This window comes from Loxodonta africana, chromosome 1 (assembly GCF_030014295.1).
Source record: "Loxodonta africana isolate mLoxAfr1 chromosome 1, mLoxAfr1.hap2, whole genome shotgun sequence".
In the NCBI taxonomy this organism is placed as follows: Eukaryota; Metazoa; Chordata; class Mammalia; order Proboscidea; family Elephantidae; genus Loxodonta; species Loxodonta africana.
In genome coordinates, this window is record NC_087342.1 from 64,174,314 (window position 1) to 64,193,337 (window position 19,024).

At 41.9% G+C, this 19,024-nt stretch overlaps 1 protein-coding gene across 2 annotated transcripts in view; it reads right to left on the minus strand.

Moving 5' to 3' along the window:
• Positions 1–301: 301 nt before the first annotated feature.
• Positions 302–19,024, minus strand: part of MBOAT1 (membrane bound O-acyltransferase domain containing 1) — a 166,831-nt gene continuing 148,108 nt past the window's right edge. The window contains exon 13 of one of the 2 annotated variants that reach the window (XM_003416450.3): positions 302–10,865. In XM_003416450.3, the coding sequence (XP_003416498.1) occupies positions 10,739–10,865 (127 nt within the window). In that variant the 3' untranslated portion in view covers positions 302–10,738. The remainder of the gene's footprint in view (positions 10,866–19,024) is intronic. The other variant, XM_064281293.1, reaches the window with a different exon arrangement.

Genomic DNA, 19,024 nt, shown 5'->3' on the forward strand with positions numbered 1-19,024 from the left:
GAGTAGTCTGAACTTATTCTTATTGATTCTCCTTTGTAGGAGACCTTTCTTTTATCCCTGGCTGCTTTTAAAATTTTCTCTTTATCTTTGGTTTTGGCAAGTTTGATGATAATATGTCTTGGTGATTTTCTTTTTGGATCAATCTTATATGGGGTTTGATGAGCATCTTGGATAGATATCCTTTCATGATGTCAGGGAAGTTTTCTGCCAACAGATCTTCAACTATTCTCTCTGTATTTTCTGTTATCCCTCCTCGTTCTGGAACTCCAATCACACACAAGTTATTCTTCTTGATAAAGTCCCACATGATTCTTAGGGTTTCTTCATTTTTTTTTTTTTTTTTAACTCTTTTATCCTATTTTTCTTCAACTATATTGGTGCCAATTGCTTTATCCTCCATCTCCCCCACTCTGCATTCCAGTTCCTCGATTCTGGTCCTCTGACTTCCTATTGAGTTGTCTAATTCTGTAATTTTACTGTAAATCTTTTGGATTTCTGAATGCTGTCTCTCTATGGATTCTTGTAGCTTATTAATTTTTCCACTGTGTTCTTGAATAATCTTTTTGATTTCTTCAACTGCTTTATCAGTGTGTTCCTTGGCTTTTTCTGTAAATTGCCTTATTTCATTTTTGAGGTCATCCGTGATGTCTTGAAGCATTCTGTAAATTAGTTTTTTATATTCTGCATCTGGCAATTCCAGGATTGTATCTTCATTTGGGAAAGATTTTGATTCTTTAATTTGGGGAGTCGTAGAAGCAATCATGGTCTGCTTCTTTATGTGGTTTGATATCGACTGCTGTCTCCTAGCCATCTATAAGATATTGTAATGATTTATTTTATGTTTGCTCACTGAGTCTTATCTTGTTTTGTTTTCTTTCAATGTACGTCGATGGGCTACTAGATTGCACTGTCTTTTGATTGTTGTAGCCCTTGAATCACTTACATTCTCTTACCAGCTGGTTTGGGCCATTACCAGAAATATAAGCTAAGAGTCCATTCACTATTCTTGAGTAGAATCTGATTTTGGGTCACCAAGTGTGTGGGGTAGACTGTCACCTATTCACTTAGAGGATTAGCGGTTATAGTTGTGTGCACCAGAGTCTAGTAGTAGCAGGGGGTCACATTCTGGGGGGGGGGGGACAGGATGCTGACAGGCTTCTCCCAAGTTCCAGTGAGGTAGGCGTGTCTCTATTCCTAAAGTACTTTGGTGGGTGGGCTCTGCAGCTGTACTTTAGGCACCGAATGCATGTACCTCTACAGACTGGTAGATGTCACTATCCTCAGACCCCTATGGCAGGAGGTTAGGTGGTTTGGGTGGAGCTTCAGCCCTCAGTTCCCCTTTGTGGGTCAGTGAGGGCTCTGTTTAATAGGTAGAGCTATGAGACCTGGGGAACTTGTCTTTCCAGTAATCCGCTAAAACAATTAGTCAGATCACTATCAGAACTGCCTTTGCATTATAATAGCCACCTTGTTCCCTGTAGGGATGAAAGCCCAAGACTGTGGATCTCATATGCTTGGCTGGAGCTGGTTCTGTATTTTTAGTTCAATTTCAGGAAGTCAGGGAAGGATTCTTGGTCCCTGGGTTTTTTGTAGCTGCTTCTCTCAGGCCAGAAGAATGGGTTAGGGAAAGACAAAACAAAGAAACAAACAAACAAAAAAAAACGCAGAGCACTTCACTCTCCGGCCCAGGGAATTCCAATGCTAATGAAGCCACCTGGGAAGGGGAGGGGAGGGATCAGATAGATAGGAGAGAGTAGCACCCAGGACTATAGACAAAGTTACTTATCTTGCTTGATAAGGACTGTTTTATCTGAGATTCCTGAGGGGCGGGTAGCTTGTGCGTGTTGGCTGGGTCGAGATTGCCCCCGGGGGTCAGGCCCACGTCCTGCACATGTGCTGTCTCAGAAGCCATGGTTAGTTCCTCCCTCCCAGTCCAAAGCCCAGTGCCACAGTTCCCCAGCTGGGATGCTGCACTCCCGGCTCCAAAACCAGTCACTACCTCTCGGTGACCTCTCCTCCCATCAGCTGCACTGCTGCGCTGCCTGCATGAGCTGGCTGGGCTTCCCCGGAGGTCACTTCAGGGAGCTAGGGCTGCGTCCCATTTTTGCGCCATTTCAGGATGCCGTGCTCCGCTCTGCTGTGCGCAAAGCCCAGTGCCAAGGTTTTCTGACTGGGACGCTGGCTCCAGGCTCCGAAAACCGTCGCTGCTTCCCTGTGGTTGCTCGTTCGTTCTCTCCTTAGCCACGTCAGTGTGCCACCTGCTTGTGCTGGCTGAGTCTCTACAGAGGTTACCCCAGGGGGCTAGGGGCTAGGGCTGTGTCCCATGCCTGCCCTGCCTCAGCAAGCCACTATCAGCCCCACCACTTGGCACCAGGGAACCATGAGGGCTAAAGGCTGTGGAGTGGGTCACGGGTTCCAGAAGTGGTCGCTGGTTCAGGGCGCAGCTTTTCGCTCACCTGTCACTCAGGTCAACTCTTTAGATCTGTGTTTGATGGTCAGGGTTTGTAGATTGTCATGTATGTGATCGATTCACTTGTTTTTCCGAGTCTTTGTTTCAAGAGGGATCCGAGGTAGCATCTACCTAGTCAGCCACCTTGGCCCCACCTCTGTGCTGGGTATTTTATAGAGAATTTGTTTCTATCCTCAATTTGGCCACAGAAGAGCTTTAGGATGCCTCGGGGAAGTTATTCATGGCCTTGGACCTCGGTTTCCTCAAATGTGAAAAGTGGGATTAAGCCAAACCTAATGATATTAACCCACATCAGAATGATGTGGGGCATTAGTCAAGAATTCAGATTCCTGAGTATAACCCCAGACCAAGCGAATCAAAATATCTAGGGAGGGGACCCCAAAGTCTACTTGTAACCCAAACACTGTCGATTCTCATTATTCGTGAATTCCAGATTTATGAATTCACCTACTCACTAAACCTTATTTTTAACTACAAATCAATACTCTAGGGACTTTTGCAGTCATTCACAGAAATGTGCAGAGCAGCAAAAGACCAGAGTGTGTGCTCTCAGCTAAGGGCTAACAAGGCGATGTTCTGCCCTCGTTTCAGCTCTCATAGCATGAACAAGGTTCTTTTTCACAGTCTATTTAGTGCCACATTTTGGTGCTTTTTCATTGGTGATTTTGCTGTTTAAAATGGTCCCCAAGTGTGGCACTGAAGTGCTGTCTAGTGCTGCAAGCACAAGAAGGCTGGGATGTGCCTTACAGAGAAAATACTTGTGATAGATAAGCTTTGTTCAGGTCATGAGTTACAAGCCTGTTGACTGTGATCTCAGTGTTACTGAGTCAGCAATATGGTATACCCAGAAAAAGGAGGAGGAAATTCACCAATCTGTAGGTAAGGCTGCTCCAGAAAATGCTAAAGAAGCATTTATGGGTCATGATGAAGCCATGGAAAAGGTGGAAGTGTTGCTACATTTGTGGATTCATGAGATGACTATTGATGGAGAAAAAAAAAAATGCCTAATGGACAGCATTGTACAGAGGTTAAAAGCCAAAGAAATTTGCAGTCACATTACCCAGGGTCAAGAAAATGTTAAACCCTTTTTGGCTAGTGTGTTACTACGAAGAATTACTGCATGTAATTATTAGCAAAAACTATATATTAAATAGGATCCCTGGTGGCTCAGAGTGGTGGTTTAGAGCTTGGCTGCTAAGCAAAACATTGGCAGTTCAAATTCACCAGTCACTCCTTGGAAACCTTACGTGGTGGCTCTACTCTGTCCTATAGGGTCACTATGAGTTGGAATGAGTCACTCTGAGTTGGAATAGACTCAAAAGCAATGGGTTTGGTTTGTGTATTATTGATTGGTTGTCAAAAACATTGTGACCAGAGGCTCATAGGAACCTAATCCTGAGTTTCCCCTAGGAACAATTCAAGTGTTTGTGGGGACTTTATGGGATATAGCTATCTTGAATAATGAGAATTAAATTTATCTGTTAACATACCTGCTACCTGCATATCCCCCAGGTCTCCGGTTTTATAAGATGTCCCTGTACTATGGCTAATACTTGGGCCAGTATTTGTAGGGATTCCTGAGGGAGGCTTCGATTCCTCCTGGTCAGATCTTGCTCCACAGTCATTAGCTTCTAGTGCATTCTCCATCTTAGTCTGTTCTTTTCTCTTCTTTCAGTGTCAGTCCAAACTGGAACTTAGTGCATGCTTTTTCAAGTGTCTCTAGCTATGCTGGTAAGAGAACATTGCCTAATGGCACAGCAATTCTACACCTTACTAGTCTGAAAGGTCACCCTGGCCAGTCTACCCCCTGGGAATTCCCCTTCCTCAGGCCTCAAATTTCTGCCATCTTATTATTGTTCCCGAGAAGTCTATGCCTAATTTCCCCGAAGTTCTGTTCATTTCTCCAGCAAAACCGTTTGCTCCCCACAACATACACGAACTACTTACTTATTAATTTCCTAGGGCTGACATGGGATAGGTAGTTCTACTCTGTCCTATAAGGTTGCTATCAGTCGGAATCAACTTGATGGCAATGGGTTTTTTTTTGTTGTTGTTGTTTAGTGGCTGAAAACAGAGTATACCAGAAAGATTTTTACCTGTGTTTCATTGACTATGCAAAGGCATTCGACTGTGTGGATCATAACAAATTACGGATAAGATTGCGAAGAATGAGAACTCCAGAACACTTAATTATGTTCATGAGGAACCTGTACATAGACCAAGAGGAAATCATTCGAATAAAACAAGGGGATACCGTGTGATTTAAAATCAGGAAAGGTGTGTGTCAGGGTTGTATTCTTTCACGATACTTATTCAACCTCTATGTCGAGCAAATAATTTGAGAACCTGGAATATATGAAGTAGAATACAGCATCAGGATTGGAGGAAGACTTATTAACAACCTGCGATATGCAGATGACACACCTTGCTTGCTGAAAGTGAAGTGGACTTGAAGCACTTGCTGATGAAGGCCAAAGACTACAGCCTTCAGTACAGATTACACCTCAACATAAAGAAAACAAAAATCCTCACAACTGGACCAATAAGCAACATCATGAGAAACAGAAAAAAAATTGAAATTGTCGAGATTGCATTTTACATGGATCCACAATCAACACCCATGGAAGCAGCAGTCGAGAAATCAGAAGATGTATTGCATTGGGCAAATCTGCTGCAAAAGACCTCTTTAAAAGCAAAGATGTCTCTCTGAGGACTAAGCTGCACTTGGCCCAAGCCATGATGTTTTTAGTCACCTCATATACATTCAAAAGCTGGACAATAAGGAAGACTGAAGAATTGATGCATTTGGATTATGTTGCTGGTGAAGAATATTGAATATACCATGGACTGTCAGAAGAATGAACAAATTGGTCTTAGAAGAAGTACAGCCAAAATGGTCCCAGAAGCAAGGATGTCTTTGTCTTTCTTACTTTGGATATGTTATCAGGAGGGATCAGTCCCTGGAGAAGGACATCATGCTTGGTAAAGTAGAGGGTCAGTGAAAGAAGAGAAAGACCCTCAAAAAGATGGATTGACACAGCGGCTGTAACAATGGCCTTAAATATAGCAACAATTGTAAGGATGGTGCAGGACCGGGCAGTGCTTCATTCTGTTGTACATAGGGTTGCTATGAGTCGGCTGTCAAACAAAGGCCTTTAGGAGCACAAAGCACTGGCAGAAGCATCAAATTACCTTCTAGTCTGTCTTATCATGTCACTAGGAGTCAGAATCGACTCAAAGGCAATGTGGTTTTTTTTTTTGGTAACATAATCAGGTGATTTAACTTAGCTCCCACCCCCACCAGGTTCTTAGCTCCCCTAGCCAGAGGCAGGTTACAGAAAGGTTACCAGTTACCCTTCACTGACATGAAGTATGTCGCTCGCCTTAGAAGATGGAAGTAGCTACAGTCAGTATTTTGTTTTCACTAGCAAATCTATTTCCCCACTCCTTGCCAGAGCTACAGCTGCTAACCAAAAGGTCTGCAGGCCGAATCTACCAGCTGCTCCTTGGAAACCTTATGGGGCGTTCTATTCTATTCTTTAGGGTCACTATGAATCGGAATCAACTCAATGGCAGTGGGGTTGGTTTTGGTTTGGTTGCCACTCTCCAGGTGATTGAACCAGCCAGTATGCACTGGAAACCACCCAACCAGATGAGTTCTAGAGTTGCTTTCAGCCTTAAAACTCTTTGTTTCTCTAAAAACAAAAGTGCTTCTGCACAATGTGGTGAGATAAGCTTCGAAGTTGATCAAACCAGGATTCAAATCCCAGCTGCTCTACTAAGTAGCTGAGTAACCTTGGGCAAGTTACTTACAGTCTCTGAGCCTTGGTTTCCACCTTTGCAGAGAGGGCAATAACGTCATATTCACGGAACTGTATTAGATAAGGCATGTAAATATAACTCTCAGTAAATGCTGTTGTTGGTTGCCATTGAGTTGCTTCTGATTCATAGCGACCCCGTGTATTAAGAAGTAGAACTAACTGTTCCATAGGAGTTTCTTGACTGTCATCTTTATGGAAGTGGATTGCCAGGCCTTTCTTCCATGGTGCCACCGGGTGGGCTCAAACCACCACCCCTTAGGTTAGTAGCAGAGACCTTAGATAAATTTAGAGAGTTAGACAAAGCTTACTTAGGCTGTGCATTCTACATGCAAGTACCTTTCTTCTTGGGCCTCATGAATCACTGAGTCTCCACCTTCACTAAAGATCCCCAAAGAGGCTTAGCTACCCCACTACCTGAATGGGCAACACTGGAGGTGCAGGTGGCCCCTTTGGGCAGCTACTGCATGCCCTGGTATGGACATGCTGCAAGATCAATATCCAATTTCAGGACAAGGTCAAGCTTAATTTCACCTGGGCATGAGGCTGCAGAAATGTGATGTTGCTGACTTGGATAACCTTCAGCCACCATGAAATAAAGTAGCTCTTAACCTGCAGGAAAATGAGGATAAGGCACCCAATCTCTTTATAATTTCTAAATGCTGGTATTCTCCTGGGCTTTCCTCATAGCTCACTACCCTTGATCCGGTCATCCTGATCACATCATGAGTTCTTCAAGGGCAGATGATAAAGTCTTCAGCATCTCTTGTTATTAATTTTGTTTCATTGTTGGTTTGTGACCTTACAGTACACAGACTGTTCCAAGACATTGGTCGCAGTCCCCTCAACATATCAGCACTCTCCCTATTTCTGCCCTGAGTTCTCCATTACGTTTTGTCTGGTTTTCCTATCTCTTTCTGCCTTCTCATCTTTGCTTTTGGGGTGATTTTGCCCTTTTGGTCTCATATCATTAACTGTCCAAAGGAGCTCACTCCTCTTGGGTGTTCCTGTTTATTTTGTAGGTCTTGGCTGTAATCTTTATGGGAACAGACTGCCAGGTCTTTTTCCCACAGAGTCGTTGGGTGGGTTTGAACTGTTAACCTTTTGGTTAACAACTGAGCACTTAGCTGTTGCACCACCAGGGCTCCCTAAACCTGGGAGAGCCTCTGGCAAAGGAGGTTGGTTGGTCACTCTAGTGGACACCCCTCCTCTACTACCAAAGTTCCTCTCTTGGAAATGAAGATAATACTTAAATATCACTGTGTTAAATTGGTCATAAATCACACTGTAAGTTCAAAGATTTCATTGTAATATGAATCATTTCACATGTTCCATGCCAATGGCAGTAAAAAAAAAAAAAGAAAGAAAGAAAAATTCCCATTCATGGCAACCCCAGGAGGAACAGAGTACAACTATGCTCCTTAGGGCTTTCAATGGCTGATTTTAAAGTAGATTGGCCAGGCCTTTCTTCCACATTAACCATGTGCACCACCCCAGGACTCCATTTCACACACTTTATGCTAATGGTGATAGATACCATTTTTTGCTGGTGTGCAAGATATGCATTTTTCTTATTCTGGCATCAAAAAGTATTCCTGTTGGAGATAGACCCTGAGAGCTTTTAGGCACCTACAACCCCTAGCCTCTAAAAAAAGAAAAATGTTGTCGTCAAGTTGATTCTGACTCATAGCAAACCTACAGGACAGAATAAAACTGTCCCATAGGGTTTCTAAGGCTGTAATCTTCATGGAAGCAGACTGCCACATCTTTCTCCTGAGGAGCGGCTGGTGGGTTTGAACCGTCGACCTTTTGGTTTGTAGGTGAGCACTTAACCACTGTGCCACCAAGGCTCCTTCGCTAGCCCCTATCCACTACTTAATATTCCCCTTAAGACAGCAAAGTACGGTTGCCCCAGGACTTTCCTGGTTAGTTGGGGTGAGCCTCATACACTGGCCCAAATGTGGTACTTCTTAACATCCATTATCCCACGTAAGTTGTAGAATATAGATTCTAGTTCCCTCCCCAGCACCAATGCCACATGAACCCTTTAAAGGATGATCATATCACTTTTGTATTTCATCATCCTAAGAGAAGTGCTAGTCACATGGGAAGATAACAGCTCACAGGCAGGGTGAATGCTGTATCAGCAGGCTGCCTCATAGAAAGACATCCAGCTAACGGCTTTCATGAGGCCACACTAGATTAAAATCTCAGCTCTACCCCTAACTCTGTGACCTTAAGGAAGTTACTAAACATCTCTCTGAGTCTCAATTTCCTCATCTAAGGGAGAAATCATATCTGCAAAGTTGGGAGTCAAGATCAGAAATCATACCCAACCTTTCCCCCACTCCAACCTGCCAAAAAAAAAACAGAACCCTCATCCATTGCTGGCAGGAATATAAAATGGTACACCCACTGTGGAAAACATTTTGGCGGTTCCTCAAAAAGTTAAACATAGAATTATCATATGATCCAGCAATCCCAATTCTGGGTATATACCCAAAAGAATTAAAACCAGGAAGGCAAACAGACACCTGTACGCCAATGTTCACTGCAGCACTTTTCACGTGGCCAAAGTTGAAAACTCTCCAAGTGTCCATGAACAGATGAATGGATAAACAAAACGTGTTATATACATACAGTGGAATATGACTCAGCCATAAAGAGACACGAAGTCCTGATTTATGCTACAACATAAGTGAATCCTGAAAACATTATGCTGAGTGAAACATGTCAGTCACAAAAGGCCAAATAACTGTATGATCTCACTTATATGAAACAGACAAATGTATAGAGACCAAAGCTTATTAGTGGTTACCAGGGATAGGAGGGAAGGAAAAAGCAGGAGCCATTGCAACTGAGTTTCTGTTAATGGTGGTGGAATGCTTGGCAAATGGACGATGGTAGCACAACATGATGAAAGCAATCAAAATTAAAATGTAAAAATGTAAAAATTGTTAAATCAGCAAATGGTTTGTTACGTGTATGTTTACCACACACACACACACATCTACCCACGTGCCTGACATATAGTAAAATTTAAGTATGCCACAATGCTTACAATTTAGGCAAGTAAAACTTTAAATCTGTGTACATTTGTTAAAACACATACACACATATGCTTCAGAATGTCAAGTCTCTATCAACACAAACAGAAAGCAATTATTGTGTTCAGAAATATTTCCTTTATAGAGAAACACACTATTCAGTAAGAAATTCATTTTTAACCACCTGATTTAAACAAGTTCTCTCTTCCCAAACCATTTGAGGGCAACCATTGCTGCTTACATTTCATGATTATTATTTTCCACACAATTTAATCCATTTTTTCTTCTCCCACGGAGATTATTGCCCAGTAGTCCCTAGAAAGAGCCACAGCATATTCAGAACAAAGACGGGAATGAAAACTGTTTCTCAATTTCTGTTTTCTAAGACAACGATTCAACTAAAACGAAGTTGGATTTTGTCAGCTATGACATTGGAAAAGGAAAACCAACCCACGTGTACATCATGGCCATGATCATCAACACCTCTATAAAATGAGAAGAAAAGAGAGCGAGATCTGCTGCTTCTTACTAATCCTCTACAGAACTTTAAATTACTTTTTATAAAATTATCTCTTTAAAAGATATTCTGCTGCATTTGAATGGCAGGAACATTGGGGTGTCTTCTCAGGGCCGTCTGTGGGCAAGCAGATAAAGCACACTTAAAATGGAAAACATTAGGAAAATGGCAGCCACTCTTAGACTCCTGTTACACATGTACAGGAGCCTATCTGATTTCCCGTCTTGGCTCAGTTCAGAAGACAAAAAGGAAAGGGTTACGTCCCTGGAAAAAAAGCAGCCTACTTTAGGCATGCCTGAGTTTTGGTCCATTCAAGTGTTCACATTGAGTTCTCTTGGCTTGTAGAGTCTTCCATGCCCTGAAATCTTCCTCCATGATTCTTCTCCTCCACCATCTTCTGAGTGGAGTTACTGTGTCCGCAAGCCAGTAATGTCACAATTCATAGGATCTGGGGCTTCCCAAGGAACAACCCTGTCTGGGTATGGGTCTGGTTAAGGAACCTTGGGACAAGGCTTCTTAGCAATCTCCTTCTAACTTCTGGAACCAATGTCTGGGTTCCCAGTATCCAGACTTCTGTAGCCAGACATCAGAAAGCCCCCAAAAGCAAAGATCCGGCATCCCAGAATGGTCTATCTCTCCTGCTCTGGCCCATTCTCTACACACCTCCACACCACTCAGATGTCCTATAAGATACTAAAACAAATCAACTGGATATGGCCAATTTCAATAGACAAAAAGCCTTTGTAAAAAGACTCCCTGTGCTTTAAGAAAAAAAAAAAAAGATCCATGTAAACATTGCCTCTAAGCCACTGGAGAATCCTCCAGTCCTCTTATTTCATCTTTCGAATGTTTTACATTTTCACTTGTCCGGCTTTTCTCCGAGGTATCAATCTGTTTTTTTCTTATTAACAGAGTTCAGGGTCTGAGGTGGTCTTTGACTATGAGCTTGTGGTTTGATCGGCAGAAATAGTATTATCAGGAGACTTATAATGTGTAAAAAAAAGTACATTGACCTAGGAATAAAAACACACAAAAATTAAATTTCAAACAATGATATACATGAGAAATGTCACACAATTACATCATCTTCTGTATGATGAGCGAATGCACTGCGTTTGGTAGTAATGGATGAGTCTGTACTCTGGCTTGCCTTTGAACACTACACAAATAACTCCCTTTGGTGGATGAGTAGGCCAGGGCCCAGGGATGAACTAAAACCATAAAACTGGGAAAAGCCAACCAACCAGTCCATCTGCAGATAGACACATGGTATTGTCCCATTGACATAACAAGCAAACAAGAGAATTCATCCTACAACAACCAGAAACCTTCAATACTCAAAGTCTAAAGACTCAAGGACCCAATTCATCCTACATTTTGTTCTCTAAATTTTTTAACACAACTGTTTAGCCAATATGCTCTACCCAAGTCTGAAGGCTTCTTCTTGTACTTATTACGCGCCAGGAGGACCCAGATTTTGAAAACGTAGTCCATGACCCAGAAAATAACTTTCATCCAAAGGAATAAAAACAAGTTTTACTTTGGAGATATGTGGATTTTTATTGCATAAGCGTGGAAAGTCAGCATACTGTATGCACTGTAGACACTCAGTGAGTTTTGGGCAGATCAATAAATGCAAGTAATTAGAAACAGCTTGCATTTATACAACTGCACCATAACCATTTGGAAAGGTTAACTTATACATTCTCTAACTTTTTTGAAGATCAAAGGAAGACAGTGTTAAAAGAGGGGAAACAAACAAACAAAAAAAAACAATGTATGTATCACTCCTCAGTTTCTGTGGTAAAAAGGTCAGGTGCATTACAGTTGGTTAACTCATGTATCTCCCAAACTTCTCCACCCTTTCACAAGAGGAATGTGTCCTTGAAAATGTCTACAGACTAGTCAAGAGATCTAACTGAAGTACAGGGTTTATAGCATACCTCTTCATTCATTTATCCTTTCAATAAACATTTGCTGCTTAGGATGTACGAAGCATTAAAATGGGATATACAAAGGGGCATACGACTCCACCCCTTTCTTCAGGGGAATGGGAAACAAGACAAATACATGAGTAATGGTAATTTAACCAGAAGAGGGGTAGACAGCCATAGGCAAATGACTATATAATTTATTATCTAGGCCAGGACATTACTGAGAGAGGAAAAGGACTTTACAGATAAAAACACTGGTTCAACACGTGTAAACTGGGATCCTCAAGGGCATCCTGGAATAAAAGCATGCCTTAGCCATAGTAAAGCCAGGTTTTAAAGTTCAAAAATAAGGAAAAAAAAAACAAAACATTGCCATGTAGAGTTGATTCCAACTCATTGCGACCCTATAGGACAGAGTAGAACTGCCCCACAGGGTTTCCAAGGAGCAGCTGGTGGATTCAGCTGCCAACATTTTGGTTAGCAGCCATAGCTCTAAACCACTATGCCACCCAGGGTTTCCTTTCCACGTTTACTCCTTACCCAAAATAGGCTTTGCTCTTTCTCTTTGCCTTAATCTTTCATACGTAGCTAAATCTGCATTGCAGCAATGATTTTAGGTTAAATCCTAATACTATGGAAGTTGAGGGGGAAAAAACTCAATCCACTAGTGAGGTTTAGAAGTCCCTGGGGGTGAAAACGGTTAACACGCTTGGCCGCTAACCTAAAGGTTGAGGCTTCATGTCGATCCAGAGGCACCTTGGAGAAGGGCCTGGCCATCTACTTCCACAGCTTCAGCCACTGAAAACCTGTATGGAGCGCAGTTCCACTCTAACACACACGGGGTTGCTATGAATTGGAGTCGATTTGACAGCAACTGGTTGGTTGGTTGGTAGGTAGTGAGGTTTAGTGATCTATTCTGACATTCCAGATTTCTCTAAAGTTATAACGAATATTTTTTACCTTTCCATTATGGAAAAACTCAATACAATTAACATCTATGGAGCATGCTGGGCACTGTACTAGGCACTCCAGACATAGAGATGAATAAAGCATGGTCCCTGATCTCAAGGACTTTGCTATCTACAAAAATACCTATACAAATTCTAAAATTCTTACACACTGAATTTAAGGAAGTGTTATCTAAAGTTACAAGTCAAAAACAAATTAATGTATAAGAATTTCCTTTTCAAAATGATTCCACAGAAGAGTTCTTTTGTTCTATACTTAAGTATTCACTTGGGTCTCATTTAGAAGCTAAAGAAAAAAATTAGACCGAGAAATTTAAAGTTGAGATTAGAGGCCACTGTAGACTAAAAACTGACTAGGCATAATGAATCACATCTGAAATTTAAAAATGCTAACCAGAGAAGAATATACTGAAGAAACAGATTTGCATACAAGTGGTGTTCATTGCCAGCTGGTGAAGTTAGCACCAAGGAAGGAAGAGATCTAGAATAAAACCAGACTCCCCTCCACTAAAAGGCCACACAGTTTTAATTCCTTTCAGTGGATTTAGCAACTTCCTTAAAAAAGCATAAAAACACTTTTTTGAGGTATAATCTATAATAGCCATCAGCAACATGTGGCTATTTACATTCAAAATCATTAAAACTGAATTAAATTTCAAATACTCAATGGCCACATGTGCTAACGGCCAACCTACTTGACAACACAGATAGAGAACATTTCTGTGGTGTGACTGATTACTTTTGTCTGCGGCCTTTCTAGCCATGGTCTTGTAACTCCCACCCAGGTGACTGGGTGGAACTGTGTGATAGGGTAATTGTGGCCTATCAAAGGGATTGGTCAGTTCTGCCATCCCACTAGGCTTAAAATGAGCCACCCCAGAGGCAGGAAAGAGAAGAGCCCACCACCACTAAGGAAGGAGAGGCCAGCAAGAGAGACCTGCAGGAGATAGCACAGTGGGCTTCCTGCCCACGGAGCAAGAAAGCTGAGTGACTTTGGGCAGAGACTGAGGGCCAAGGAGCACGTGCCTGTGAGTATGGCTGGGAAGACGCTGTCCTGATGGAAGAACTATAACCTTGAGTGTTCCTGAGTCTGAATTGTAAACTGTTACTTCCCTAATGAACCACATAATCCTGACTATGGCGTTTGAGTTCTGTGTGGCCATTGCAATGAATTATTGAACCCAGCAGAGAAGTAGAGAGTGCTGTGGGAGGGATGGTTGGTATCAGAATTAGTAAAGATGGCAGAGAGAAGAGGCATGTCTGACTTCTGCTTCACAGGAATCAGCCTTGGTCTATTAATCTTGATTCTCCTTCCCCTTGTGAAGTTAGAGGAGGTCAGACACTGCCCCCATGCCATTTTTTACAATTTCCATCACCAAAGATGATCTAGACAGGAAATTTAGATTATAAAAACTGATAACCAGATATCACATTAGGTTCAATAATATGAGATTGCCAAAGTTGACCAAAATGCCAATGGTATATTAAGAAAATATTCTAGACTGCTTTTGAAAAGAAATGGGAAGTTACTTGAAAGTGATCTGGATTGATGGTAACTTGATTCTGCTCCTAGAACCCTGGTCTAAATAGAGGAATCTGCATACTATAACTGAGGAGCCCTAACGGCGCAGTGGTTAAGCACTCAGCTACTAACCAAAAGATCGGTAGTTTGAACTTACCAGCCACTCCACGGGAGAAAGATGTGGCAGTCTGCTTCTGGAAATATTTACAGCCTTGGAAACCCTATGGGGAAGTTCTACTCTGTTCTATAGGATCGCTATGAGTCGGAATCGACAGTAACAGGTTTGGTTTTTTATACTTTAGTTGGTTAAGTGGAGACCTTTGGTGGTGCAAAGAGTTAACACACTCAGCTGCTAACCAAAAGGTTAGAGATTCAAGTCCACTCAGAGGCACCTCAGAAGTAAGGCCTGGTGATCTACTTCTGAAAAACCAGCCACTGAAAACTCTTATGGAGCACAGTTTTACTCTGACATACACAGGGCTGCCATGAGTCAAAATTGAGTCTACAGCAACTGGTATGTATGTCTGTATAGTTGGTTAACTGTATATTATCACAAACAAATCACTGCTTAGTATGATCCCCCAGCAGCAATTTTCTTCAAAAAATATCTTCTCCTAAAGTAATTTTTAGTTAACGGCACTCTCTTGCTGTTAAAGGAATTTTGAGTCCGAAACTCAGGTTTTACACTTAGTGGCTGTGTGAATTTGGTTAAATTACTCATCCTCTCTGAGCCTCCACTTCCTTATATGATAACAGGGATAGTGATACCTGCACATCACAGAGCTAGTTTGAGAAGTAAAGAGGCCTTGCCTGTCTCTCTTTCCTCAGCTTGCCACTCTCTACCTGGGATTCTAGGTTCTCCGCACACTCATTTTTCTCAGATCCTCATTGTGTGTAGCTTCCTCCTACCTCAGAGGCTTTCCTATGATGTTCCCTTTGTCTGGAATACTTCCCACAACGCTCCACCCCACCCACCACTCTCACACACGTTGTGCCTGGTTCGCTCCCACCACACAACTCCGGAACTGCACTCAAAAGCCACTTCCTCCACAAAGCTACCCCTGACACCCAGTTTGAATCAGGTTTCTGATATACACTGTCATAAAACGTTGCATCATTCACTCAGAGCATAGTTCCCGTGTGCATTTATAAGTTGGTCAATAATTGTCTATCTTTTGCATGAGCTATCGCCTTTGTGGGAGCAGGAATGATCCCTCTTTTTTTGCTCACCCTTCCATTCCCAACTCTAGCACAGTATGGAGCTGAATGAATACAGGCATTTCTGCTATAACACGAAAAAAGAGATTCTGAAAAATCTTGCGTTCACAAATAGCATGCACTTCACTGTGGAAAACCATGTTGGAGGCAGACAACTTGAAACCTATTGGACTTTGTAACCAGAGCACCAACCAATAAGAGCAATCAACTGGGGGTGGCGGGGGGAGGAGGGCAACAACTTGGACAACACAGGCAGATAACTCAATGGGGTGGAGGGCTGAAAGCTACTTGGTTGTGGTGTGCCCTCCCGCTGATTTTCAACTCATAGCTATCCCATGTGACAGAAAAGAACTGCCCCCTAGGGTTTTCTAGGCTGTAATCTTTATGGGAGCAGATTGCCAAGTCTTTCTCCTATGGACGGGCTAGGTGGGTTCAAACTGGTTTGGCAGCCAAGAGGTTAACCATTCCACCACCAGGGCCCTGGGGTATTAAAAAGGCAGAAAACTATAGAGGGCAAATGCTGGCCTGAGGGCACTCTAACATAGGAAGAAGAATGGAGCTGTGAGCTGGTAGGGCTGCCTTCCAGAGGGCTCAGGGAAGGAGAAATCCACCCAGAGTGAGGGGGATGCAGGGTTGGGATGTACTTCTCTCAGCAGAGAGCCCCAGTATAGAGGCTGCTCATTTTTAATTTCCTTAGAATAGACCTGAAATGGCTCCTGCCTTTTAGTGGCACACTAGGGTTTTTTTTTTTTTGCCTCCATTCCATTCCCCCACGTGTCTGTCAGTTTGTCTGTCAGTACTGTGCTGGCTTGCGTGTTGCTGTGGATGCTGGAAGCTATGTCATCAGTATGTCAAATACCAGCAGGGTCACCCATTGTGGACAGGTTTCAGCAGAGCTTCCAGAAAAAGGCAGGCTAGGAAAAAGGATCTGGCAATGTACTTCTCAAAAAAGTGGCCAGTGAAAATGTTACGAATAGCAGCAAATATTGTCTGATATAGCGCCAAAAAATGAGCCCCTCAGGTTGGAAGGCATTCAAAATATGACTGGGAAAGTCTTCAAAGTAGACTTGACCTCAATGATATGGATGGAATAAAGCTTTTGGGACCCTCATTTGCTTATGTGCCATGACTCAAAATGAGAAGAAAGAGCTACAGACATCCATCAATAATCAGAATGTGGAATGTATGAAGTATGAATCTAGGAAAACTGGAAGTCAGCAAAAATGAAATGGAAAGTATACAGATTGATATTTTAGGCATTAGTAAGCTGAATTGGCCATTTTGAATTGGACAATTGTGGGTTTACCACGCCAGGAATGACAAATTGAAGAGGAATGCTGGCGCATTCATCGTCAAAAAAGAACATTTCAACATCTATCCTGAAGTACAATGCTGTCAATGATAGGATAATATCCATATGACTACAAGGAAAACCAGTCAATATGACTATTATTCAAATTTATGCACCAGCCACTGATGCCAAAGATGAAGAAACTGAAGGTTTTACCAACTTTTGCAGTCTGAAATTGATCAAAAATGGAATCAAGATTCACTGATAATTACTGATTGGAAATCAAAAGTTGGAAACAAAGAAGAAGGATCGGTAGTTAGAAAATACGGCCTTGATGACAGAAACAACATCGGAAATTTCATGACAGAATATTGCAAGACCAACCACTTATTCATTGCAAATACCTCTTCAAACAACATAAATGACTACTACACGTGTGGACCTTGCAAAATGGAATACACAAGAATCAAATTGACTACATCGTTGGAAAGAGACGATAAAACTCAAAAAAAAAACTCAGACGATGGAGAAGCTTAATATCATCAAGCAGAACAAGGCCAGTGGCCAACTGCAGAACAGACCATTAATTGCTCATATGCAAGCTCAAGTTGAAGCTGAAAAAAATTAAAACAAGTCCACTAGAGCCAAAGTACAAGCTTGAGTATATCCCACCTGAATTTAGAGACCATCTCAAGAATACATTTGACTAATTAAACACTAATGACAGAACACCAGACAAGTGGTGGGATGACATCAAGGACACCATACATGAAGAATGCAAAAGGTCATTAAAAAGACATGAAGGAAACAAAAGACCAAAATAGATGTGAGAAGAGACTCCAAAACATGCTCTTTTGAATGCAGAATAGCTAAAACAAAAGGGAAATATGATGAAGTAAAAGAGTTGAACAGAAAGTTTCAAAGGGCAGCTTGAGAAGACAAAGTAAAGTATTATAATGACATATGCAAAGACCTGGAATTAGAAAACCAAAAGAGAAGAACACACTTGGCATTTCTCAAGCTGAAAGAACTGAAGAAAAATTGCAAGCCTCAAGTTTCAACAGTTAAGGACTCTATGGGCAAAATACTGAACGACACAGGAAGCATCAAAAGAAGATGGAAGGAATACAGAGTCACTGTACCAAAAAGGATTGGTCAATGTTCGACCATTTCCAGAGGTAACTTATGGTACTAAAGGAAGAAGTCCAAGCTGCACTGAAGGCACTAGTGAAAAACAAGGCTCCAGGAATTGACGGAGTACTAATTGAGATGTGTCAACAAATGGATGCAGTGCTGGAAATGCTCGCTCGTCTATGCCAAGAAATTTGGAAGATGGCTACCTGGCCAACTGACTGGAAGAGATCCATATTTGTGCCTATTCCCAAGAAAGTTGATCCAACAGAAAGTGGAAATTATTGAACAGTATCATTAATATCACATGCAAGTAAAATTCTGCTGAAAATAATTAAAAAATAGTTGCAGCAGTACATCGACAGGGAACTACCAGAAATTCAAGCTGGATTCAGAAGAAGATGTGGAACAAGTGATATCATTGCTGATGTCAGATGGACCTTGGCTGAAAGCAGAGAATACCAGAAAGATGTTTACCTGTGTTTTATTGACTATGAAAAGGCATTCACCTGTGTGGATCATAACAAACTGTGGATAACCATGAGAAGAATGGGAATTTCAGAACACTTAATTGTGCTCATGAGGAACCTGTACATAGATCAAGGAGTTGTTCAAACAGAACAAGGGGATACTGCGAGGTTTAAGGTCAGGAAAGACGTGCATCAGACTTGTGGCTTTCATCATACTTACTCAGTCTGTATGCTGAGCAAACAATTAGAAAAGCTGAATTGTATGAAGAAGAACGTGGCATCAGGACTGGTGGAAAACTCATTAGCAGCTTGCAATATGCAGATGACACAACTTTGCTTGCTGAAAGTGAAGAGGACTTGATGCACTTACTGACGAAGATCAAAGACTACCATTTACGTAAAGAAAACAAAAATCTTCACAACTGGACCAATAAACAACATGATGATAAACAGAGAAAAGAACTGAAGTTGTCAAGGATTTCATTTTACTTGGATCCACAATCAACACCCATAGAAGCAATAGTCAAGAAATCAAAGGATGTATTGCATTGGGCAAGTCTGCTGCAAAAGGCCTCCTTTAAAGTGTTAAAGAGCAAAAGTGTCTGACCCAAACCATGGTATTTTCAATGGCCTCATAT